Source organism: Eulemur rufifrons, chromosome 16 (genome assembly GCF_041146395.1).
Source record: "Eulemur rufifrons isolate Redbay chromosome 16, OSU_ERuf_1, whole genome shotgun sequence".
Lineage (NCBI taxonomy): Eukaryota > Metazoa > Chordata > Mammalia > Primates > Lemuridae > Eulemur > Eulemur rufifrons.
Genome location: NC_090998.1, coordinates 19553257 through 19581128, shown reverse-complemented (window position 1 = coordinate 19581128; position 27872 = coordinate 19553257). Strand labels below are relative to the sequence as shown.

Genomic DNA, 27872 nt, shown 5'->3' with positions numbered 1-27872 from the left:
ATTTCAGCATATTGTGGGGGTACAAAAGGTTAGGTTATGTATATTGCCCTGCCACCCACCTGCACCTGAGTCAGAGCTTCAAACGTGTCCATCTCCCAGACAGTGCGCATCGCACTCATTATATACACCCATCCCCTTCCCGACCCACATCTGCCTGACACCCAATCAATGTTATTCCTAAATGTGCTCTTAGGTGATGATCAGTGAAACCAATTTGATTCTCACCACTTCTATTCAACATAGTCCTGGAAGTCTATGCCATGGAAATTAAGCAAGAAAAAAGAAATAAAGGCATCCAAACTAGAAAGGGAGTAAAATTATCTATATTTGCAGATAACATGACTTTATAGAAAAACTTAAAGACTTCAAAGATACAAAAAACCTGTTAGAATTGAATAAAAATATTCAGTAAAGTTGAAGAAACCAGTTGAATTTATATACACTAACCAAGAACTATCTAAAAAGGAAATTAGGAAAACAAGTCCATTTACAATAAAATAAAAAAGAATAAAATACTTAGGAATAAATTTAACTAAGGAGGTGAAAGACTTATACATTGAACACTTCAAAACATTGATTAGGCCGGGCGCGGTGGCTCACGCCTGTAATCCTAGCACTCTGGGAGGCCGAGGTGGGCGGATCGTTTGAGCTCAGGAGTTCGAGACCAGCCTGAGCAAGAGCGAGACCCCATCTCTACTAAAAATAGAAAGAAATTATATGGACAGCTAAAAATATATATAGAAAAAATTAGCCGGGCATAGTGGCGCATGCCTGTAGTCCCAGCTACTCGGGAGGCTGAGGCAGGAGGATCGCTTGAGCTCAGGAGTTTGAGGTTGCTGTGAGCTAGGCTGATGCCACGGCACTCACTCTAGCCTGGGCAACAGAGAGAGACTCTGTCTCAAAAAAAAAAAAAAAAAAAAAACAAAAAAAAAAACATTGATGAAAGAAATTATAGAAGCTACAATCAATTGGAAACACATCCCACATTTATGGATTGAAAAACTTAACAATGGAAAATTTCCACACCACCCAAGTATGCCTACAGATTCAATGCAACACCTATCAAAATCCTAATGCAAGATGAACAGCTCTAGGGATCTGCTGTACAACATTGTGCCTACAGTTAATCATACAGTTCACCTTTGAGCAACGCGGGTTTTTTGGTTTCCATATATACAATCTCTTCCATAACTTCCTGGATTGTCTCTATTGTGAATTCTGTGAAATCACGCACAACTTCTGGACACAGTTTTCTCCAGAAGAATTTATGTTTTTAGCTTAATGGCTTTCGTGGCTGTTTAAATAACAATTATGGCATCTTCAAGGGTGTAATCATTCTAGACTTTTATGATGTTCTCTCTGTTGGTGTTCTCTTCCATAGCATCGACAATCCTTTCAGTAGTATCATGTGTAATCAGTACTAAAGGTCCTTAGGATCCCCTGATCTAGAGGCTGAATTAGAGATGTTGTGTTTGGGGGCAATATAAAAAGAACTTTAAAAGACAGTCCCTTACTGTAAGTACACTTCCTGGCTTCAGGAACAAGGTATCAATGACCAATCCAGAAAAAGTTTTCTCATTGTTCAGGCCTTCTTCTGGTACAATCAAAAGACTAGCATCTGGTGTTTACCTTTTTCCTTCAAGGCTCAGGGATTAGCACATTTATAGGTAAGAACAGTCCTGATCATAAACCCAATGGTATGTGCACAGAACAGTAGAGTTAGCCTGTCCTTTTCCATTTGAATCTTGGCGCTCATTTCTCTTCCATATTTATAAATGTCCTTTGCAGCATTTTTCCAGAATAGGGCACTTGTCTACATTAAAAACCTTCTTAGGCAGATGTCCTTTCTACTCAATGATTTTCTTATGGCATCTGGGAACTTGTGTGCTGCCTCTTGGTTAGCAGAAGATGCTTCTCCTGTTATCTTGACATTTTTTTAAGCCAAACCTCTTTCTAAAATTATCAAACCATCCTTTGCTGGCATTAAATTCTCCAGCTGTAGATCTTTCCCTTCCTTTTGCTTTAGGTTGTCATATAAGGGCTTCACTTTTTCTCAGATCATATTAGAATCTATAGATATGCCTTTCTTGTAGCAATCCTAGACAAACATACCCACATAAAAGCTGTATTTTCAATATGAGATAAAAAGGTATTTTACTAAAAGTGTAAAATTTTTGTACCTGCTTGCATAGTTGCAGTGATAATTTCATAAATTTCCTTCTTTATTTTTATTTTTTTTTTTACAATGGTCCCAAGGCTTGATTCATTTATATTGAAATGGTGGGCAGCTGCAGACCTTAATCTACAGGACATTTCAAGAAATACAACTTTTTCTTATGAAAGTCATGACTTTTTTCTCCTTCTTAGGAACATTTCCAGCATCACCAGTGGTAGTTTATATGATTTCCATGTTGTTATTTAAGGTTTACAGTATTGCACTAAAAAGGATGAAAAGTATGGGAGAACCATGAGAAATCACTTTTTTGCCATTCATAATTTACTAGAGAGATCAACTGCTCATATGAGGATGATTAGTGTCATATGGTATTTTAAGCAGATACACTAAACACTTGAGTTCCCCACAATAGCAGTAGGAGGTGGCTACGAAATTATTACAGCAGTATATGTACTATAGTTAAGTTTATGCAGTTATGATTTAATAATGAATCTTTTAAAATTTTTTATTTCAAAATATTAAGGGGGTACAAAGGTTTTTGTTACATGGATAGCTTTCATAGTGCTTGAGTTGGGGCTATTAGTGTGTCCATCACCCAAATAGTGTTCATTGTTCCCATCAGGTATATTTTTGCCCCTTTCTTCCACCCTTTTCTTGATTTCCAGTGACTTTGACTTCCTTCTGTGTTGATTAGTTAGTTCCAACTTATTAGAGAGTACATGTGGTATTTTTTTTTCCATTCTTTAGATACTTAATTTAGGATAATGGTCTCTAGTTCCATCCAAATTGCTGCAAAAGACATTAATTCATTTCTTTTTATGGCTGAGTAATATTCCATAGTATACAGAAATCACATTGTGTAAATCCACTCATGAGTTGATGGGCACTTAGATCGATTCCACATCTTTGCAATTGTGAGTTGAGCTATAATAAACATATGAGTGCTGGTGTCTTTTTGATAAAATGAATTCTTTTCCTTTGGGTGCATACCCAGTAGTAGGATTGCTAGATCAAGTGGTGGGTCTACTTTTAGCTCTTTGGGGAATTTCCATACTGTTTTCCATAGAGGTTGTATTAGTTTTCAGTCCCACAAACAGTATGTAAGTGTTCCTTTCCCTCTGCATCCATGCCAGCATCTATTGTTTTTTGACTTTTTAATATAAGCCATTCTGACAGAGATAAGATGATAGCTTACTGTGGTTTTAATTTGAATTTCCCTGATGATTGGTGATGTTGAGCATTTTTCATATTTTTTTTGGCCATTTGTCTATCTTCTTTTGAAAAACTTCTGTTCATGTCTTTTGCCCACTTTTTAATAGTGTTAATTTTTTTATTTCTTGCTGACTTGTTTGAGTTCTTTACAGATTCTGGATATTAGCCCTTTATCAGATGTATAGTTTGCAAATATCTTATCTCATTTTGTAGGTTATCTATTTACTCTGTTGATTATTTCCTTAGCTGCTTTTTAATTTAATAACATCCTGTCTGTTTATTTCTGTTGTTGCTGTAATTGCCTTTGGGGTCTTACTCATAAATTCTTTGCCTAGGCCAATGTCTAGAAGAGATTTTCCTACATTTTTGTCTAGAATTTTTATGGTTTCATGCATTACATTTAAGTCTTTTATCCATCTTGAATTAATTTTTGTGAGTGGTGAGAGATAGGGGTCCTGTGTCATTCTTCTGTATGTAGCTATCCAATTTTCTCAGTACCATTTATTGAATATGGCTTCCTTTCCTCAGTGTATATTTTTGTGTGCTTTGTTGAAGATCAATTGGGTGTAGGTACATGGTTTAATAATTGGATTCTCTGTTCTGTTCCATTGGTCTATGTCTCTATTTTTGTACCAATACCATGCTGTTTTGGTTACTATAGCCTTGTATTATACCTTGAAATCTAGTAATGTGATGCGTCCAGATTTGTGCTTTTTGCTTAAGATTGCTTTGGCTATTTCGCATGGTTTTTGGTTCCAAAAGAAGTCTAGAACTATTTTGTCTCTAATAGTACATCTTTATATTAGTTTGCATATCTCTTGATTGCCAATGGTGACATGTAGTTCTGTAAGTATTGTTGTGCATAAATTTTGATAAATTTTAACTTTTTATAATAGGTTTGCATATATTTTATGGTAGTAAATGGTAAAGTAGACTAGTATCCACATATTTAATATATTTTATGCATTCATGGCATACCTAGATTTTATTTTTTTCTATGTTTCATCTCTATGTGGTTTGCAAGTTTTTTCAAATTGTCACAAATCTCGAAAAATTTTTCCAATATATTTATTAAAAAAAAAATCTGTGTATAAGTGGCCATGCATAGTTCAAACCTGCATTGTTCAAAGGTAAATTGTACTTTTAAAAAACTGTTGGCCGGGCGCGGTGGCTCACGCCTGTAATCCTAGCTCTCTGGGAGGCCGAGGTGGGCGGATCGTTTGAGCTCAGGAGTTCGAGACCAGCCTGAGCAAGAGCGAGACCCCATCTCTACTAAAAATAGAAAGAAATTATATGGACAGCTAAAAATATATACAGAAAAAATTAGCCGGGCATGGTGGTGCATGCCTGTAGTCCCAGCTACTCGGGAGGCTGAGACAGGAGAATCGCTTGAGCCCAGGAGTTTGAGGTTGTTGTGAGCTAGGCTGACGCCACAGCACTCACTCTAGCCTGGGCAACAGAGTGAGACTCTGTCTCAAAAAAAAAAAAAAAAAAAAAAAACTGTCAAGAAGTTAGATCTCATGTTCTTACCACAGTAAAATGAAAATAATAAAAAATAAGTATATGCACACAGAAACACACACACACACATACACATACCATGAAAGTTTGAAGCATGATTTAATGGTGCCATTACTTTTTCACCTATGAGAAAACTCATTAACATGAGAAAACATTGACTTGATTTAAAACTATATGGAAATAAATTATTTTTAACTATGCACAGATCTGGGTTTAAAATTGATTTATATAATCATACTGTTTTATAGTCAACAACACAAGACAGACTTCAGAAAATGAGTGGTTAAATCAGTGACTCTATCTACATGCTGAATATTCATTCATTACCTGTCAGAAATGTAATTTCAATGACATTTTTTTCTGTTCTTTCACTGGTCTACACATAGGAACTAAAGGTCATAACCTAGCTAGATATGGTCTGGCAAAGTGTTTTCCTTGGCTCACATACATCTTAAAAATTGGAAAATTCTACATAAAAATATTGGTATCTGGATTTTCTTGAAAACCAGTCAGAAGAGCTTGCCAATGCTTGGCCCAAATTTCTGCATGAAAAGAATAGGCCAGTGCTAAGGAGCATATGTGCTTTAGGGTGCACAGAGAGAGCAGTCCACCATCACCAATTCTTCCCAGTCTAACCATCACATCCTAATTTCCTGTACCTGACACTCTTTACTCATTTATGTTATCTTTTTGGCTCCCCTAGGAATTGGAGTTTGGCAAAGTATACTTTATAATAAGTTCACTTCATACTCATCACTGAATTAGAGAAGATGTAATAAAGTCTGAACATTCAGTGGTAGAAATTGAATCATGAATTATAAGATATTATGAACAATTATACCTGAATAGAGAAGTTATAAAACCATTACCCTAAAGACATTTACCACTTATTTTTGCACTCTTAGTGATAAAAAACAATGATGAAATTGGAGATCAATGAATAGAAATAATGTACATAATGTGCACCTACTCTAAGTCACATGTCTAAAATAAAAGATATAAAACATTTCATCAGCTACTTGCTTTAATTTTATATTAGCAAACAATTTCAAATTTGTGACTACTGTTGGCCTACTGTGATGTCCACTTCATTATGGAAATTAATCCTTTGATCTCTTTGGCGTGATCTATTGAAGTCTTGGTGAAATAGAAAGTCATATTGGTATATTCACAAACACTAATTACTTACTATATGTTAATATAGATACCATTCTGTGATATTCTAGAAGAGATGGCAGGTAAGTATTATAATATTTATGGCTCATTGTGATAAAGGCTACTACAAGAGTATGCTCTTGGTGATTAATAGGAGCACCTAATTTGGTGGAAAACACCAGTGGAAAATGGTGCAATAAGGCTTCTTTGAACAAGAACCACATTTTGGAATTGGCTTTAGGAACAATGCAAATGAAAGAGAGAGAAAAATATTTCCAAGTGTAAGTAAATGCAGGGAAGTGTGAGATTACAGGGCATATTGAAAGACCTGCAATTAATGTGGTGTGGCTATCACATAAGGTATATATTAGAGAAGAGATGGAAAGAAGAAGTAGAGAGGTCAATGGTAAAAAACGTGAAAAAGATCATAGATTCACGCATGCCATTTTAAGTAGTTCTTCTCTCATCCTTAAGTGCAATGTGAAGCCATTGAAATATCCTAAACAAGAGATAACATGAATTGGATTTGCTTAGACAGATTATCCTGGAACAAAAGAATGGATAAAACTGGAGGCGGAGAGTTCAGGTGAAAAGTTACACAGTAATTTAGTCAATAATTGAATTAAGGTAAAGATATTCATCAAGAAAGGGAACATAGGGAATAAAGTGTGGGTAAGATGATGAGCCCAGATTTTGACACATTGTGTTTTAAGTGCTTATAAGACATATAAGAAGGAAAAATACAAGTGAGTACTAGAAATACCAATTAAAACAAATTAGAGAACAGTATTCATTAGGATTAGTAAATTTAGAAATTGATTGTGTTTCATCAGTGGTAGAAGCCAGATTATAGTGGATTGAGAAAAGGATGGGAGGTGAGAAGGTGAGAGATCTAATTTAGACGATTTTCCTCTGGGTGCTTGGCTCTGAAGAGAAATAGAAGAAACAGAAAGCCAGCCAGAAATTTGTTTGGGGATATAAAAAATTGTATATATGTAAAAAGATGAGAGACACTTCAGTGTGTTTGCTTATGAGAAAGAGAAGGGTGGAGATATAGGAGTTGAAGATGCAGGATGGATCAGGTCAAGGATTGATGATACTAGATCTTGGAAGAGGTAGGAAGATGGAGTCCAAACCCCAGGTATATCTATTAACATTGGCTGAAGATGAATACCTTTTCCATTGAGCTGGGAAAAAGAAAGATGGATATGCTGCAACGAGGCTTTAGTAAAGTAAACTCTAAGTTCTGCACTTCCACATTCAAACCACCAACTGAAAAATGAAATTTACCTGACTGGGAAGTCAGTAATGGAAGAGGGGCATTTTAAGTTGGGTTATTTTGGATTAAGCAATCTAAATTAAGTTTGTTAAAAATTTTCTCATTTGCTACTTAGTTATAAAAACATGGTATAAATAGTAGCTGGATTTTATTGTTTATCCTTACTATTAATTCATTTATTTCCTACTTGTAACTTTTGAAAATAGTCAGCAAATTCTATTGAAAGAGTTACTTCAATTATTTGGAAGAATGGTGCCCTCTACTTGAAAGACACTATCATGGTAACGTGTTCTGATTGTACTTACTCAAATCGACATATCCAATGTCCACGTACAGTTTGGCAAACACAGATCCCATTATAAAGCCAAGGATTGGACCAATCATTCCTATTCCACCCAAAAAACCTAAAAATATTACAGAACAATTTTTATCAGATGCCAAGAATACATGGGTCTTATTCAAAAATATTTTTTATAGTAATATTACACAATACACTTCTCCAAATAATTTTTCCATTAAGTAAAAGAATGAGTTTAGTAACACTATTATTTCAAGGGTAGACCCAGGGAAAGTAATGAAACAATGCAATATTTTCTGTATATTACCTATATAGACAGAAGAATGTCCATCCTTAGCAAAATCATCAATGTAAGACATCCCCAATGGTCCTGTGGGAGTTTCCCCTATTCCACGAAGCATATTACCTAAGAAGACATATATCCACGTATATGACACAGTTTCCTTTCCACAACCTATACAGACAAGAGAGTGTTTTATTTTAAACATGAATTTTAGCATTCTTATTAGAAACTCAACTACTTTAAACCCTTAATTATTCCATTTACTTTTTTTATTTATAATTGATTCATATTCACTTTGCAAAGTTTGAAAATACAGAGAAGCACACATCAAAACCAAACAAGTAAAAATTATCTGTAATCACACTATGCACAGGTCACATCAAATGTTGTTAAATGTCTTCCACATTTTTAGTGCACAATAATATGTATAACCTTCATTATGTACATATAATTAATAAATATCCAGTTCATATTATAACTTGCTTATACAGTTAACACTATATTATGAAAATTTCCCCATGTTATTAAGATTTCATTTATATCAAAATTTTAATGACTCTATAGTAGTGTGTTGAATAGCAGCTTCATAATTCATTTAATCAATCTCTGAATTTTAAATTGCAAAATATTTCTAATTTTTTATTTTGTTAAACAGGGTTGTCATTGTTATAATTGTAAATAAGTCTTTGTACATATTCCTGATTGTTTCCTTAAAATAATCAATAAAAGTAGAATTGTTAAGTAGGTATGTTTTTGTTCTTTAATATATATTGAAAATTAGCCTCCAGAAAGAGTTGCAAATTTACACACACCCAGAAGTACATAAAATGTAATATCTTTTTTCCTCCACCTATTTTTTATTTTAATCTTTTTTATTTAATAGGTAGAAAATTGTTATTGTTATCATTTGTAATTATAATTTATGATTTTTGTTATAATAGGTAAAAAATTTTCAGTTGGCAAAATAATTCACATTTTTCACAAAGAGCAAATTTTACATTATTTGCATATTTATGCCACTTTCTGCTTTTCTATTTTAAATGCACATGCTATTTGCCAATTTTCTACTGAAATCACTCTCTTTTCTTATCTACTCCTAAAAGCTCTTTATATAAAACACAGTTATTCCTAAGTAAACACTGGGAATTTTTTCCAGAACCACCCGTGTGCACCCAAATTCAGACAAACTCAAGTCCTGCAATTGGCTATGTGGAACCCATGTATAGGAAAAGTATAACCTCAGCACACACAGGTTTTGTATACTGTGAATATTGTATTTTCAATTCGTGTTTAGTTGAAAAAAATCCGCGTATAAGTGAACTCATGCAGTTCAACTTGTGTTGTCCAAGGGTCAACTGTATATATTAAAACTATGATTTTGTCTGTATGTAAGGATCAAATGTTTTTTTCTATTGGCTTTTAAATCAATTTTGCTAATGAATATCACAATAATTTTTATAGATGTAATTAACTTTATAAAAATTTTAGAATACTTTTTATTATCATTATTAATTCTTACCTTTTCCCACTATCTCAGGTGAGGTTCTATTGAACGATAAAGTTTGATTAGTTAAACAAGTTGCTAAGCTTGATGTTGAATTTTCTGATGGATCAGTATAAGTTTCTTTAGAATACCTGTAACTATAAGAACATCATTGGATTTAACATTTTTCCTATCTACTGAATATTTTCACTTTTCCCAGAAATACAGAGAGGTTTTCCCTTTTATCTGCACCACTCTCTTCTCCAAATCCAGAATCTTCTTTGTCAATTTCCCAGCCTGTATTTTAGGAGATGTTATGGGAAAAAGTGAAATGGGAGTGTCTACTAAGAAAGATCATTCAATACTCCCCTTGCAAGATGCATCATCACCTTGCTGTAATCCTGGGAGATGGTACTAGAATAGGGACAAATGCTGATATCCAAAAATACTGAGATACCCTGTGAACTTCAAAGGCAGCCTACTAGATGCCAGGCATTATGCTCAGTTTCAAAAAGCTAGAAATAAAACACAGTTGTTGTACCTAGGGAATCTCACACTCCCTAAGATGAACATATATGATAAAAGATATAATAGGTTTAATATACAGGGTACTGAGTTGTCACAAAGGAAAAAGAGATGATCAGCTTTGCTTGGAGGTGAGGTGGGTAGATCAGAGAAGACTTCACAATGAGAATAATATCTAAAATGAATCTTGAAGATGGATAGGAGTTTAATAAGTAGACAAAGGAAGAAAAGTATTCAAGGCTGTAGAAACAGCAGGTACAAAGGTATGACATATTATGGCACATTTAGAGCAATGGTGCCCAAACATTTTGGCATCAGGGACCAGTTTCATGGAAGACAGTTTTTCCACAGACTGGGGAGGAGGAATGGTTTTGCAGCCATTCCCCAGTGCTAACCAGCATCAACACCTCAGGTCCACCTCAGATCATCAGGCATTAGATTCTCATAAGGAGCGAGCAACATGGATCCTTCGCATGTGCAGTTTACAGTAGGGTTCACAGTCCTGTGAGAATGTAATGCTGCCACTGATCTGACAGGAGGCAGAGCTCAGGCAGTGATGCAAGTGATGGGGCGTGACTGTAAATACAGATGAAGCTTAGCTCGCTCACCTGCCACTCATCTCCTGCCATGTGGTCTGGTTCTACTGGGCCATGGACCAGTATCAGGGGTTGGGGACCACAGATTTAGAGAACTGCAGGCCTAGACTGTGGCTCTCAATTGATTGAAGCAATGAAAGATGAAGTTGTGATAGTTGCATTTATGGCATATTCTCCATATGAATCATGAAGAATAAAAAATTAATAAGATTAAAGAGGGAACTTAAGCAACACAGACATTATAGTGTCAGAAGCAAAAGCAAAATATGGACATGAAGAAGAGGACACAAAGATAGGAAATGAATCCAGAGAGTGAAATGTGATGAAAATAAGAAGGAGCAGTACTACAAATAAGATAAGTTCTTATAAGGGTCAAATGTAAGGGAAAAAATAGAATTAATATTGCAACTAAAAGGCGTGATTGCTGGATTTGGCAATAAGCAAGTAATTGGTGTCTCTGGCAGGAACTGCTCATTGTCCCTCAATATCCCTTCTTCTCTCCTTCCACAGTAACTGATGTTGGGATTTTTATCTGGGAACATGACAACCTGGAATAAAGTCTATTTTTTAAATGTCTTTTTATTTATGTGTAAAATGTAACTAACTTCTGGTCAATGTGAAGTCAGTAGAAGGGTTTTATGCTTCTGAAAATGTTTTTTTAAACCTCAGCCTGTGTGCACTCTTTGTTTCTTCTTGTTCTTCTTCTCTTCTTCTCTCCTTCTTTCCTGTTACCTGGGAATACATTGCCATAATTTGGACCATGAGGTCAAGGCCATGCAAGACAGAGCAATATGATGATAAGAAGCGGTACCGTATAATCCTTGGGCTGGCTACATTAACTTTTATGAGAAAAATAAGCTTCTGTCTTACATAGTGATTACTATTTGAAGTTTTCTCTCATTATCATCTGACTTTAATCATAAATACACTGTGACATTAGGAAGAACATCTTCAGTGAAATGGTGGTGGGAAAACCTATGCCAACGTGTTATGTGGTGAAATATTATTGAGTATAATCAAAATCTTATAAGCACAGACATGAAGTATATTATGCTATCCTAAAAAGTCATAAAGAGCTTATTTATTCCATATGAAACTATACACCTTATCTAGTGTTATTCTTACTTCAAAGTCTGTGAAAACTGTGATGAATAAATCAATAAATTACTATGTAGAAAATATACTCCATTTCTATACATTATTAGTAGGTATTCTTCTCAAAAAGTAAGTGCCTATTTAAAAGGAAAAAAATGAAATTCCACTACTAATTTACAAGCTAATGATAATTAATGATACAGAGCTGTTTAATACTTACCGTCCCATGAAGAAATGTGGTAAAGCAATCAAAATACCTCCAATTCCCATAACTAAACAACCAATTCCAATTATCTTTGGTCTGTGTAGTTTGGATCCAAAGTAACTTACAAATACAATGACAAGCAAATTTCCTAGAGAGAGCATAAAATTATGTTGATATGACTTGGTTCAATTTTGTGTCTAGCAGATTTGAAAGCCCCACAATAAATATAAATAGAGCCTAAGACATAGTACCTTCCCTCAAAGACCAATAATCTAATTAAGAAAGAGAATCCACCTGTATTAAGCCACTCATGGAAAAGTTGAATATCATGGTAGGTACATAATAGAAATTAAAAATAAAAAACATGGTACCTGTCCTTAAGAAACTTACATACTAGTGATAGAAATTGATAGATAGAGGTGCTATTAGGCCACAGAAAGGGGGAGCTTAAATTAATTAGGGGCTTCAGGAAACTTTCCTAGAGGAGAGGCCACTTGAGATTTAATGTTGAACATAAATTATTTAGATTAAAAAGAGAAAGAAGAGCATTTCAAGTGGAGGGAGTCACGACCAATTCTGATCCATCTAGAGCCTCATGTATAACAATGACAGACAGCAATGAGGAATTACTGAACAATGATGGAAAAAAATAGCATGAAAAGTACCAAAATAAATCAGCAGATAAAGTAACACAAGAAACAGTTAAATAAGGATTAAACTAAAAGTAGTAGAAAATTTTTTTAAAATCCAGTTAGTATCTTTACAGATATAATGGCATGTTGCATCCATAAAACCAGAACTGGCAGACTAAAAATAATAAGAGAACAATCAAGTCTTGTTGTAAATTTAAAATATTATAGAAAAATGTACAAATTAGAACTGGATATAAGATGGAACATGGCATCTGAGAAGACTGATGAAATATAAAGGAAAAAGGTAGAAATTTAGAAGAAAAAGTTTAAAGGCAAAAATACCCAGAAAATTTAATATTTATCTCATATATGTTTCAGAAGGAAAGAAATAAAAAATAGGTGAGGAAACAAATAAGAAACAGAAAATAAATTCCCATGGTAGTCACTACACCTCTCCAGCAGAAGTAATGTAAAAAAAAGACAGTCTTAGACATAAGCTGGTAAATTTTCTGAGATTCAGAGATCAAGAGGAGATGCATATTAGTGCATTAGAATCATACTTGTAATAATTTCTTATACACAGCTTTGAATGTTATAAAATGACAGATAAATGTTTTAATGTTCTGAAAAAAAGATTTTCTATTTTGGATTCCATGCCCAAATTATCACTTGAATATTATAGTAAAATAAATACATTTTCCAACAAGCAAAGGCTTAGAAAATACACCTTGTGTTCAATTCTTTCTTGAAAAATTAACTACAGTCATCCCTCAGTTGTCCATGAGAGATCGGTTCCAGGCTGCCCAGCAGATAACAAGATCTGCAGATGCTCGAGTCCCTTATATATAATAAAATGGTGCACTATTTGCATATAACCTACACACATCCTCTTGTATATTTTAAATCATCTCTAGATTACTTATAATACCTAATACAATGTAAATGCTATGTAAAAATCAGTTGTTATGCTGTATCATTTTTTATTTGTATTTTTTTATTGTTGTATTGCCATTTTTTATTTTTATATTTTTTAAGTATTTTCCATCTGTGGTGGTTGAATCCACAAATATGGAACCCATGGATAGAGAGGACTGACTATACTTGAAGATATACCCCAGGAAAACTAAAGGTGTGACTTGAAGTGACAAGACTCAAGAAACATAGGTAAGCAAAGAAATCAGTCAAACTTATAATGATGTTCAAATAATTGCTTGAAAAGTGGCAAAATTTCACAAAAATATTGAGAATCAATTTCTTAATAAAAAGAGAAATATAGTGAATTAAAATTTAAAAATAACAGCATTCTTATTCTAAAATTCTAGATGCTTGTGAGGTGGTAGAGTGAAGGACATGTATGGTGTAATATCTTTTGAATCATAAAAATTGACAATTCATAAGGAAAAGATAAAGAGTTCTTCCTTTAAACAATTACTTTGTTTAAATACTTATTAGTTAAGAATATTATAAATAAAGTTAAAAGATAAACAGCAAAGCAAATAATTTTGGGGTCCCTCAAATAATTAAAAAGTGAAAAGAAACGCTTGAATGTGCTGACTCAGGGGGATGGCAGGTTGGGGGAGGGGATGGGGGTATAGCTACATGATGAGTGCGATGTGCACTGTCTGGGGAATGGACACGCTTGAAGCTCAGACTCAGGGGGATGGGGGGGCATGGGCAATATATATAACCTGAACTTTTGTACCCCCATAATAAGCTGAAATAAAAAAAAAAGTGAAAAAAAGAAGAAAAAATGTGCAGAGGCAATGAGCTACCAATTCATAAAATAAGAAAAATAATTTTCAATAATTACATAAAATCTCACTATTGTTGAGGAAATGCAAATTAAAATGGACACAACAAAATAATATCTTTAATGTTCTAAAAATACAAAAAGGACTTTTATCCCCAAATCCTGTATCCAGTTAAGACAATAGAAATCTGGCCGGGTGTGGTGGCTCACCCCTGTAATCCTAGCACTCTGGGAGGCTGAGGCGGGAGGATCCCTCAAAGTCAGGAGTTCGAAACCAACCTGAGCAAGAGCAAGACCCCGTCTCTACTAAAAATAGAAAGAAATTAGCTGGACAACTAAAAATATATAGAAAAAAATTAGCCAGGCATGGTGGCGCATGCCTGTAGTCCCAGCTACTTGGGAGGCTGAGGCAGGAGGATCCCTTGAGCCCAGGAGTTTGAGGTTGCTGTGAGCTAGGCTGACGCCACGGCACTCTAGCCTGGACAATTGAGACTCTGTCTCAAAAACAAAACAAAACAAAACAAAACAGAACAATAGCAATCTAATGTAGGTTGCTCCAAAGTGGTTCCTCCCTCCTCAAATCATAAGAATCATAGTCCTCACTTAACCTTTTCTTCACACTAGGGCATCCCCAGAGAAGGGAGGTAAAGCCTCACAAAGTGCTAGTTTGCAAGCAATGATTTTGTGTCAGATCAAGGTTTTTCAACATCCTCACTAGCAACATTTTGGGCTGGATAATTCTTTGTTGTTGGGTCGGTCCTGTGCATGGTAGAATGTTTAGTAGCATTCCTGGCTTCCAACTCTAGATACCAGTATCATCGCCTTCCATCCTCTGCCCAGTTATGATAACCGAAAATGTCTTCAGATATTACCAAATTGTCCCTAAGAGACAAACTTACCCCAGCTGAGAACCAGTGGTGTAAAGCATGTAAAGCATGTATGAACAGTTGTGATTTTTTTTTTAACCTCTGTAAGTCTGGTTATTAAAATAGAAAAAGGAATTAAATTACCAATTTCAAAGCCTCCATCAATTAAACCAGCAAGAGAAGAGGATATTTCAAATCTCCTTTCTATCTGAGTGATGGAACTTTTCATAAAGGTTCCACCTAGTGCCTTAGCAATATTGCAGAGTGACAGGGCTGCCAAGAACATCTAAAAAAAAAAAAAAAAAAAAAAAGCAGAAGGAAAAGGGAAAAATGGTTAATCAAAGGACTAAATTGTATTTATAGGTATATGGAATTAAAACAACTTTTCTTCTTTACTTAAAGACATTATTTTTATCATAAAGAGCATATCCATGTTTCCCCTATACCAATTGGTATTCTCAGCCCTTTTAAAATTATTAGCCCTATACTAATAAAGCATCATTTTCTAACTTGGTTACAACATCAGATTATTAGAGCAGTACAGTTTAGTTTGTTATTTTAAAATTAATGTCATTAACTGATTTCTAGGAAGCTAGACACAGTTCTCAGGTGGCCATGATGGTGAGCTATTCTTTTTTTTGTTTGTTTTTGAGACAGAGTCTGGCTCTGTTGCCTGGGCTAGAGTGCCATGGTGTCAGCCCAGCTCACAGCAACCTCAAACTCCTGGGCTCAAGCAATCCTTCTGCCTCAGCCTCCCGAGTAGCTGGGACTACAGGCATGCGCCACCATACCCGACTAATTTTTTCTATATATTTTTAGTTGTCCAGCTAATTTCTTTCTATTTTTAGTAGAGATGGGGTCTCTCTCTTTCTCAGGCTGATCTCAAACTCCTGAGCTCAAACGATCCTCCCACCTCAGCCTCCCAGAGTGCTAGGATTACAGGCGTGAGCCACCACTCCCAGAGCTGTTCTTTATTCTCAAGTGAATAGCATATGCTGTGAGGGGAGGGGAAGTATATTCTCAAAGATAGCATTTCCAGGAAGCCAGCTGAAAAATAAACTTTGAGGAGGCAAAGGGAAATTCTATGATAAACAAAAATGACTGGCATTTGGTCTATGATGCAGTGGTTATAGATTTTCAATTTCATTTTAACAAAATGTATTGATTCATTCTTTCTCTTAAAGCTCACCTCCACATCCATTAGCAAATTTCTTTTTGTTCTATTAAAATCTTACTCTATTATAGGCTGAATGTTTTGCCCCTCCTAGATTTATATGTTGAAACCCTAATTTCCAATGTGACGGTATATGGGACCTTTGGGAAGTAATTAGGTCATGAGGATAAAGCCCTCATGATAAGATTGATGTCCTTGTATGAAATGGGATCTCTCTCTCTTTCTCTCCATGTGAGGACACAGCAAGAAGATGGCTATCTGCAAACCAGAAGAGGGCCCTCGCCAGAACCCAACCATGCTGGCACCCTCATCTCAGAGTCCCCAGCCTCTGGAAATATGAGAAATAAATTTCTTTTGTTTAAGTCACCAAGTCTATGCTATTCTATCAACCTGAATTGACTAGGATACCACTTCTCATTGCCTTCTACACCCCCAGTGGTCTCCACCATCATATCTAGCCTCAGTTATTGCAATAGCCTCCTGATAACATCTTTCTACTTCTACTCCAGTCTGCTTAAGAGCCTTTCTCGACATAGTAACTATCAAAATCCTTTCAAAATGAAAATTAAATCATGCTGCCATTCTGTGTCTTCCCATATGCCTTATAGTAACATCAAATCTTTCCAACAACCTACAGGGCCCTAAATAATCTTTCCTATCCTCTAAAGCCCTTTACCTACCATCATTCCTTTTTCACCTGTCTAATCTCATCTCCTGTTACTCTTGCCCTACTCATTACTCTTCAGCTACATTAGATCCTCTTGCTATACTTTGAACACTCCAAGTTTATTATATGGCCTCCAGTTCTTTGTTCTTGCTTTTTGATTTGCAGGAAAAGCCCTTCCCCATAGTCATATTCCTATCAGGCACTCCTTCGCATACTTAAGGTTTTTGTTCCATGTAACTTTCACAATGAAGCTTTATTTGACCACTCTATTTAAAATTGCACCACTTTCTGCTCACATTAAACTTTATTTCTTTATATGTTTATTGTATATTGCTTTTACTAGAATGTAAACTTCATCACGGCAGAGGTTTTTTTTTTTTTTCATTGCTGTATCCTCAGTGCTTAAGAACATTGTCTGGCATAAAGATGCTCAAGAAATATTCACTGAACTTTTATTCAACCAGAACCTTCCATATGTCATTACACTAGGCTACAGTTGGGAGACAGAAATAAAAGACCCCCCAAAATTCTTTGATAGCTATCAAGATGTGGCTATGTTCCTTTCTACATAAGGAACTGTCAAATGATATATACTATCAGTGAAGGTAAAAGAAATTAAGAAGAGCTGTTAAATGATAAAATTTTAGAGATATCTAAAATTTTTTAGACAAAATATAGGAAGTCATCTAAGAATAAAGCATAAAAGGTAGAAGGGTATCAAAATTAGTTTTACTAAGTTGGTGGTGGGAAGAACAAGACTCATACAAGAAAGATACTGAATTGATCCATGTAGTTAGACAAAAATTATGAAGATTTTGTTCAAGGAGAGTCAGTTCTGACATCTTGTAGAAGCATATATATCTTTGTGTCATACAACAGTAATAATCGTTCAGGTCCTAATTATTTCAAAAAATATTGTTATTAATGTCAGAAGTGAAAAACTTTGGGAGGAAATGACATCAGCCAGATGTCCGAATAGGAAGCCATGGATCTTTATTTCCCACAAGAGACATATTTAAAAACAAAAAATGTACTAAATGTTTCTATGAGAACTCCAGAAGCCAATTACAATGTTCTTGCACCCCCAGGCTAGCATGAAGACAACCACATGGAAACCTAGAAAGAAAAGTCAGGATTCTCTCCATTCTCTCTAACTAGAGCCCCTCCCATCCCACATTGTGCAATGCAATTGGGAGGAAATATCTAAATATAAATCTAAAAAACTCAAATTTAAAAAAAACTGCATGCAATGTTTTGACATTTAGGGCAGCTGCCCAAGGACTGGTTTCTGTCTTGCGTATATCCAAATACTGATAGAAATTGGGCAACAGGTTGAGTTTCTCTCAGAAGAAAGATAATCAAATGTGTCATAATTTGTAGTACCAAAGAAAGAGGCTAGGTGGAGGTCTAATACCACAATTTACTACAGCATAAGCAAGGCCACAGTACTGCAGGCACCAGCAGAGGGTTCTGAGTAGAAACCAGCAAAACTTTTTAAATAGAAAATTACACACACAGGCCCAGAGGGGACAGAAAGGAATGCATACTCACAAAAGCTTGAGAGGGCTCCAGAATCTCTAGCCAGGGTCAGTGGAGAAAGTCCTCCCTATAGAAAACCAGACTACAAAGTCTGGGAGAGATGACCAATTCTTCAAATGCTAAAATCTCAACAACCAAAAATGAAAAGATATATAAAGAACAGGGAACCCTGGCACATTTAAAGGAGCAAATTAAATATCTATAAACTGACCCCAAAGAAATGGAGATATAGTAATTGCCAAAGAATTCAAAATTACTATAAAGTATGCTCAATAAATTAAGAGGGGATAGATAGATAACTAAATGGAATCAGGCCTGAGTGCAATGGCTCACACCTATAACCCTAGCACTTTGGGAGGTTGAGGCAGGAGGACCACTTGAGGCCAAGAATTCTAGATCAGCCTAAGCAAGGGTGAGATCCCTTCCCTACGAAAAATTTAAAAAGTAGCCAGGTACAATAGCATGTGCCTGTAGTTCCAGCTCTTCAGGAGGTTGAGGCAGGAAGATCACTTGAGCCCTGGAGTTTGAGGTCGCGGTGAGCTATAATGACGCCGCCACATTCTAGCCTGGGCAACAGCGTGAGAACTTGTTTCAAAAAAAAAAAAAAAAAAGGGCAAAAAATAGGACATAATGAATAAACTAAACGAGAATATCAATGAAGATGTAGAAACTGTGAAGAACCACACAGATATTCTAAAATTGTGGAATATAATCACTGAATTGTAAAATCTACCAGAAAGACTCAATAGCAGACTTGACTAAACAGAAGAATCAGTGAAATAAAAGACAAAACTTTTAAAATTACTGAGGCAGAGGAGCAAAGAGGAAAAAAAAAATATGAAGAACAGTGAAAAACCTAAGGGAATTATGGGACATCATCAAGCAGAAAAATATGTGCATTATGGGAGTACCAGAGGAGAAGTAAATGAGAAAGGTGTAAGAACTTATTTGAATAAATAATGGCCCCAAATTTTTCAAATCTCAAGAGAGAAATGAATGTAAAAATTTTTAAAAACTCAAAAAACTTCGAATAGGATAAACCTAATGAGATCTACACCAAGATACATTATAATGAAACTGTCAAAAGTCACAGAAAAGAGAGAAGCCCAAAAGCATCAATAGAAAAGCTACTTGTGGCTGGGCATGGTGGTTCACACCTGTAATCCTAGCACTCTGGGAGGCCGAGGCGGGTGGATCATTTGAGCTCAGGAGTTCAAGACCAGCCTGAGCAAGAGTAAGACCCTGTCTCTACTAAAAAAATATAGAAAGAAATTAGCTGGACAACTAAAAATCTATATAGAAAAAATTAGCCAGACATAGTGGCACATGCCTGTAGTGCTAGCTACTCAGGAGCCTGAGGCAGGAGGATTGCTTGAGCTCAAGAGTTTGAGTTTGCTGTGAGCTAGGCTGACACTACGGCACTCTAGCCCAGGCAACAGAGTGAGAATCTGTCAAAAAAAAAAAAAAAAAAAAAAAGAAAGAAAGAAAGAAAAGAAAAGCTACTTGCCAAATACAAGAAAGCTCCTCATAGGTCAACAGTAGATTTCTCAAAAGAAATCTTACAGACTAGAAGGGAATGAGATTATATATTCAAAGTACTGAAAGAAAAAGCTGTCAACTAAAAATGCCATATCCAATAGAACTGTCCTTCAAATTATTAGAAATCAAGATTTTCCCAGATAAGCAAACACTACAGGAACTCAGTAGGAACTACAGGAACTTAGTAGACCTGCCCTGCAAGAAATGCTGAAGGGAATCCTACAAGCTGAAGCAAAAGGATGATAAATAGAAACATAGAATCACACAAAAATATAAAATTCCCTGGTGAGAGTAAAGATATAGACAAATATAGAATCTGGCAGTATTATAATATAGGTGAGTGAGTAAATCACTTATAAATCTGGTATAAAATTTTGCATAAAAATTATAAAGCTCTGTTAATGAATATATAAAATGAGGTAATTTGTGTCATCAATAATATAAAGTGAGAGGGGGTAGAAATGTAAAGGAGTAGAGTTTTTATATACAATTGAAGTTATCAGTTTAAAATAGGTTATTATAATTTTAAGATATTTATATAATTGCAATGGTAACCACAAAGACAATATCAAATGAACATAAAAGAAAATGAGAAGGAAATCAAAACATGTCACTGCAAAAAAATCAATGGAACTCAAAAGAAGTTCCCAAGAGAGAAAAAGAGGGATAAAAACTTATAAGACAGAAAGAAAATAGTTAACAAAATGGCAATAGTAAGTCCTTCCTTATCAGTAATAATTTTAAATTTAAATGGATTAAACACACCAATTAAAGACATAGATTGGTTGAATGAATTAAAAAAAAATGCACCTACAAAAGACTCCATTTATATCTAAGGACACACATAGGCTAGAAATAAAAAATAAGAAAAAAGTATTCCATGCAAACGTGAGCCTAAAGAAAGCAGAAGTGGCCATTACTATAGCATACAAAATAGATTTTAAGGCAAAAGCTGTCCTAAGAGAAAAAAAGAACATCAGATAAAGATAAAAGGTCAATTCATCAAGTATAAATATATATGCATCTATCATAGAGCTCCCAAATAAATGAAGTAAACATTGATAGATAGACCCAAAGGGGAAAACAGATAGTAACAAAATAATAATAATAGGAGACTTCAATACTCTACTTTTATTTATACATAGAATAAGCAGAGAGAATATCACTAAAGAAATGGAGGGCTTGAAAAACACTATAGACCAATTGGACCTAACAGACAAATAGAGAACACTATCAAAGAAGAGCAGAATACATATTTTCTCAAGCAAAGATGGAACATTCTCCAATAAAGACCACAAGACAAATCTTAACAAATTTAAAAATATTGAAATCATACCAAATTTCTTTTATGACCACAATGCAATGAATCTACCAATTAATAATGGAAGAAAAACAGAGAAAGACACAGATATGTGGAATTAAACAATGCACTCTTAAATAACACATTAATCAAAGAAGAAATCACAAGAGAGTTTAGAAAATATTTGCAGACAAATGGAGACAAGAAAACAACATAGCAAAACTGATAGGATGCGGTGAAAGCAGTACTAAAAGGGAAGTTTAGAGTGGTAGGTGATTATATTTAAAAAAGGAGAAAGAACTCAAATGACAATCTACTGCTCAAGGAATTAAGAAAAGGAAAACAAACTAAACCCAAAGGTAGGAAAAGGAAGGAAATAATAAAGATTAGAGATAAATGAAATAGAAAATAGAAAAAAAAAATCAATGTACCCAAGGGTTGGTTTCTGGAATAGATAAACAAAATTGACAAACTCTTAGCTAAGCTAAAAAAAGAGTGAAAGAAGACTTAAATAGCTAAAATTAGAAATTAAAGAGGAGACATTACACTGGATGCCTCAGAAAGAAAAAAAGTTTTATAAGAGATTACTGTGAACAATTATAGGCCGGGCTTGGTGGCTCACGCCTGTAATCCTAGCACTCTGGGAGGCCGAGGCGGGTGGATCATTTGAGCTCAGGAGTTCTAGACTAGCCTGAGAAAGAGCGAGATCCTGTCTCTACTAAAAATAGAAAGAAATTATATGGACAACTAAAAATATATATAGAAAAAATTAACCAAGCATTGTGGCACATGCCTGTAGTCCCACCTACTCGGGAGGCTGAGGCAGGAGGATTGCTTGAGCCCAGGAGTTTGAGGTTGCTGTGAGCAAGGCTGACACCACAGCACTCTAGCCTGGGCAACAGAGTGAGACTCTGTCTCAAAAAAAAAAAAAAAAAAAAAAAGAACAATTATGTGCCAAAAAGTTGTATAACCTAGAAGAAATGTATAAATTCCTAGAAACATAAAACCTACAAAAACTTAACCATAAATCAATAAAAAATCTGAACAGAAGTATAACTAATGAGGACATGGAATAAGAGAGGAGGGAGGAAGTCATAGCATTCTCATGGAAGGATATGGATAAATTTGGGTAATATGTGAAAAACTAAGATACAAACAAACTCAAACAAAATATTCAACATAGAAGACAAACAATCAAAAAACAAACAAACAAAAAGAAATAGAAATTTAAAAAACTCTTGATAAAGAAAAACCTAGGATGAGATTCTCTGTGGAGAATTTTACCAAACTCTTAAGGAAGAATTAACACCAATTCTTTTCAGACTCTTCCAAAGAATTGAAGAGAATGGAACACTCTCAAACTCATTCTATGTGGCCAGCATTACTGATACCAAAATGAAATAAAGACACACAAAAAAGAAAACTACAGACAAATATTCGTGATGAATATTGATGCAAAAATTATAAACAAAATACTACCAGACTAAATCCAACAGCATGTTAAAAGGATATTACACCATGACCATGTTGGATTTATACTTGAAATACAAGGATGATTCACCATACAAAAATAAATCAGTATAATACATCACATTAGCAAAATGAAGGACAAATGCCACATGACTGTCTTAATCAATGCAGAAAAACATTTGACAAGATGCCCACTCTCACAACTAATGTTCAACATAGTATGGGAAGTTCTAGCCAGAGCAATTAGACAGGAAAAAGAAATACAGGCATTCAAATGAGAAAAGAAGTAAAATTGTCTCTGTTCACAGATGACATGATATTATATGTAAAGATTTCACAAAAATCTTTTAGAATTAATAAACACATTCAGCAAAGTTACAGGATACAAATCAACACTTAAAAATAAGTTGTGTTTCTATGCACTCATAATGAACATTCCAAAAAGAAAATTAAGAAAATCTCATTTACTACAGGGTGAAAAAGGATAAAATACTTAGGAATAAACTTAATCAAGGAAGTAAAATATTTGTACACTGAAAACTATAAAACATTGATGAAAGAAATAAAACACAAATAAATGGGAAAACATTCCATGCTCATGGATTGGAAGACTTAATACTGTTAAAACATTCATACTATCCAAAGCCATCTACAGATTTAATGCAATCCCCATCAAAATCCCAATGGCATTTTTTATATAAATAGAAATAGGAAAAAACAAACAAACTAAAACTCCTATGGAATCCAAATACACCCCAAATAGCCAAAATAATCATGAAGAAGAACACAGTTGGATGCTTCAAGTTTCTTGATTTCAAAATATACACAAAGAAGGGTTATTAAGATGGGGTTGCACTGGTATAAACATACATAGACCAATGAAACAGAATAGAGAACTAAGAAATAAACCCTTGCATACATGGCCAAATGATTTTTAACAAGGGTGCCAGGACTATACAATGGGGAAAGGACAGTCTTTTTGGCAAATGGTTTCGGGAAAACTGGATATCTACATGCAAAAGAATGATGTTGGGCCATTACTTCATACCATATGCAAAAATTAACTCAAAATACCTAAATGTAAAACCTAAAACTACCAAACTCCCAGAAGAAAACACAGGAGGAAAGCTTCAGAGAGTTAGAAATGGCAATAATTTTTTGGATGTGACACAAAAGCACAGGCAATAAAGTTTAAAATAGACAAATGAGACTACATTAAATTTAAAGACTTCGGCACGTAAAAGAAAACAACATAGTTAATAGGTAAGCTATGTAGAAAATAATTGTAAATCATATATCTGACAAAGCATTATATCCATAATACATAACGAACTTCCTATAATGCAACAACAAAAAAACAAACAACCCAATTAAAAATGGGCAAGGACTTGAATAGATATTTCTCCAAAGAAGATATATAAATGGTCAATAAGCACAGGAAAAGGTACTCAACATCACTTATTATCAGGGAAATGCAAATCAAAACCACAATGAGATATCACCTTACTCCCATCAAGTTAGCCACTCTGCAAAGAACAGAAAATAGCAAGTGTTGGTGAGGATGCGGAGAAATTGGACCCCTCATGCTTGTTGATGGAAATGTAAAATGGCGCAGCCACTATGCAAAAGAGTATGGAAGTTCCTCAAAAAATCAAAAATAGAATTACCATATGGGACATAAGTCCTTTTTATCGATATATATTCAAAAGAATTCAAAACAGGATCTTGAATATGTATTTGCACACCCATGTTCATCACAGCATTATTTACAATAGCCAACAGGTAGAAGCAATCTAAATGTCCATTGACAGATAAATGGATAAAGAAAATGTATTAATGTATGTACATACAATGGAATATTATGCAGCCTTAAACATAAGGAAATTCTATCATGTGCTACAACCTCAAGGGTATGATGCTAAGCTTATTAAGCCAGTCACACAGGGACAATACTATATGATTTCACTCACGTGAATTCTCCAAAGTAGTCAAAAACGTAGAAACAGAAAGCAAAAAGGTATTTACCAAGGGCTGGGAGCAAGGCAAAGGGAAATTAGCATTTGGTGGATATAGACTTTCAGTGTTGGAAGATTAGGAACTTCTAAAGATGTGTTGCACATCATGTGAATATACTTAACACTATTGAATTTATACTTAAAAATTGGTTGAAATGGCAAGTCTGATTTTATGTGCTGTTTACCACCACAACAAAAAGAAAATGCATTTCTCATAGGAAAAAAATAATTTACAAAATAAAATTTGCCATGGTAACTATTTTATATATACAATTAATCAGCATTATTTACATTCACAATGGTGTGCAGCCATCACCACTCTCTATTTCCAAAACTATGTCACCACCCCAAACAGACACTCTGTAACCATTAAGCAATAATTCCCCATTATTGTTAACCTCTGTTAACCCCTAATCTACTTTCCATCTCAATGAATTTGCCAATACTAGATATTTAATATAGGTGGGATAATACTATACTTGTTTTTTTGTGTCTGATTTATTTTACTTAGTATAATAATTTCAAGTTCATCAATATTGTAGCATGTTCAGAACTTTATTCATTGCTATGCATGAATAGTTTAACATTGCATGTACATACCATATTTTGTTTATCCATTCACCTGTTGTAGAATAGTTTGGTTGTTTCCAACTATTGTGAATAGTGCTGCAATGAACATCAAGTACAAGTATCTATTTGAGTCCCTGGTTTCAATTACTTTGCATAGATATACCTAGGAATTGAATTGCTGGGCAATGTGACAATTCTGTTTAGTTTTTTGAGGAACTAGTTTTTTTTCCATAGAAGCTGTGCTATTTTACATTCCCATAAGCAATATATGAGGGTTCCATTTTCTCACATCTTTACCAACACTTTTTTCCTATCACAAAATTATTATATAGTCATCCTACTAAGTGTTAAATGGTATCTCATTGTGGTTTTGACCTACATTTCCCTACTGATTAAGGATGTTGAACATCTTTTCATGTGCTTATTTGACTATTTGCATATATTTTTGGAGAAATGTCTATTCAAGCCTTTCATTCATTTTTAAACTGGGTTGTTTGTCTGATTGTTGTTGAGTTGTAGGGCTTTTTCATATATTCTGGATGTTAAACCTGTACCAATATATGATTTTCAAATATTTCATCCCATTCTGTAGGCTGTCTTTTCACTGTCATAATAATGTTCTTTAATGTACAAAAGTTTTTTTAAATTTGATGAAATCCAATTTTCTTTTATTGCTCATGCTTTTGGTATCATGTATAAGAATATATTTCCAAGGTCACGTAGATTTACCCTATATTTTCTTCAAAGAGTTTTATGGTGCTAGTTCTTACATTTAGGTCTATGATCGATTTTGATGTAATTATACATGGTATAAGGTAGGAGTCCAACTTCATTCTTTTCACATGAAAATCTATTTATCCCAACTCTATTTATTGAAGAGATCATTATTTCCCAGGTGAATGGACTTGTCAAAAATCAATTTGCCATAAATGTATGAGCTTATTTTTGGACTCCTGGGTGTATTCCACTAGTTTATATATCTATTCTTATGCTAATATCACACAGTTTTGATTACTATAGCTTTCAAGAAAGCCTGAAATAAAAACTGTGAGTCTTCCAAACTTGTTCTTTTTTCAATATTATTTTGACTTTTCAGGAACCCTTAAAATTCCATATGATTTTGAGGATTGGCTTTTCCATGCCTGCAAAAAAAGGCTGTTGGAATTTTGATAAGGATTGTGGTGAATCTGTAGAAGAATATGGGTAGTATTGACATTTTAACAACAATAAGTCTTCCAATCCATGAACACCAGATGTTTTTTCATTTATTTAGGTCTTCTTTCATTTCTTCCAGTAATGTTTTAGAGTTTACAGTGTACAGTTTTGTTTTTTTTTTTACCTCCTTGTTTAAATTTATTCGCAGGTATTTTTTTCTTTGAGATGCTCTTATACACGGATTTACTCTCTTAATTATGTTTTTGAATGTTCATTGTTTGTAAATAGAAACACAACTGATGCTGTGTGTAATCTTGTACCAGGCAACTTTGCTAAATTTATTTATTAGCTCTAGTAGTTTTCTTGTGGGTTCCTTGGGATTTTCTACATTTAGAATTATGTCATCTGCAAATAGAGAAAGTGTTCTTTCTTTCTTTCTAATTTGAATGCCTTTTATTTCTTTTTCTTGTCTCAATTCTGTGGCTAGAACTTCTGGTATAATCTTGAATAGCATCAGTAAAAGTGGGCATTCTTGTCTTGTTCTAGAACTTAGGGAAAACCCTGCAATGCTTTAATATTGAATATGATGTCATCTATAACTTTATAATAAATGTTCTTTATAATATTGATAAAAGTCCTTTATAGTCCTAGTTTTTAGAGTATTTTAATTATGAAACTGTGTTCAAATTTTGTCAAATGGCTTTTCTGCATGAATTGAGATGGTTAAATTGTTTTTTCTTTGTTCAATTTATGTATTCCATTATATTGATTGATTTTAGCATATTTAACCACACTTGCATTTCAAGGATGAATCATATTTTGTTATGGTGTATAATTTTCTAAATATACTTTTGGATTTGGTTTGTTACTATTTTGTTGAAAAATTTTTAAAATTTAATTAATAGACTCTACTTTTTTAGAACAGTTTTAGATTTACAGAAAAATTGACCATAAAGTACAGAGTTCTCACATACTCTCTCTCTCTCTCCACACACATAGTTTCCCCTATTATTTATATCTTGTATTGGTATGGTACATTTGTTTATATCGATGAAGTAATATTGATATATTATTATTAATGGAAGTCTATATTTTACATTAGGACTCATTTAATGTGTTATACATTCTATGGGTTTTCACAGATGTATAATAATACGTGTTTTTCATTACTGTATCACACAGAATAGATTCCCTTTCCTAAAAATCCTCTGTGCTATGTCTATTTGTCTCTCCTTCAAATCCTTAGCAACCACTGATCTCCTTTCTCTTGATATAGGCTTGACATTTCCAGAATGTCACATATTTGGAATAATACACAGTATGTAGCATTTTAACATTGGCTTCTTTCACTTAAAAACTATGTTTTT

General features: G+C 34.2%; 1 protein-coding gene across 3 annotated transcripts in view; it reads right to left on the bottom strand.

The window, feature by feature from the left end:
- LOC138397058 (solute carrier organic anion transporter family member 1B3-like) overlaps positions 1–27872 on the bottom strand; it is a 78045-nt gene that overhangs the window by 32045 nt on the left and 18128 nt on the right. The window contains exons 3-7 of one of the 3 annotated variants that reach the window (XM_069490929.1): positions 15221–15362; positions 11844–11976; positions 9444–9565; positions 7949–8047; positions 7649–7747 (exon numbers count right to left, since the gene is read on the bottom strand). In XM_069490929.1, coding sequence (XP_069347030.1) covers positions 7649–7747; positions 7949–8047; positions 9444–9565; positions 11844–11976; positions 15221–15362 — 595 coding nt within the window. Of the gene's footprint in view, positions 1–7648; positions 7748–7948; positions 8096–9443; positions 9566–11843; positions 11977–15220; positions 15363–27872 lie in introns of all 3 variants that reach the window. The other 2 variants (XM_069490928.1, XM_069490930.1) reach the window with 2 other exon arrangements.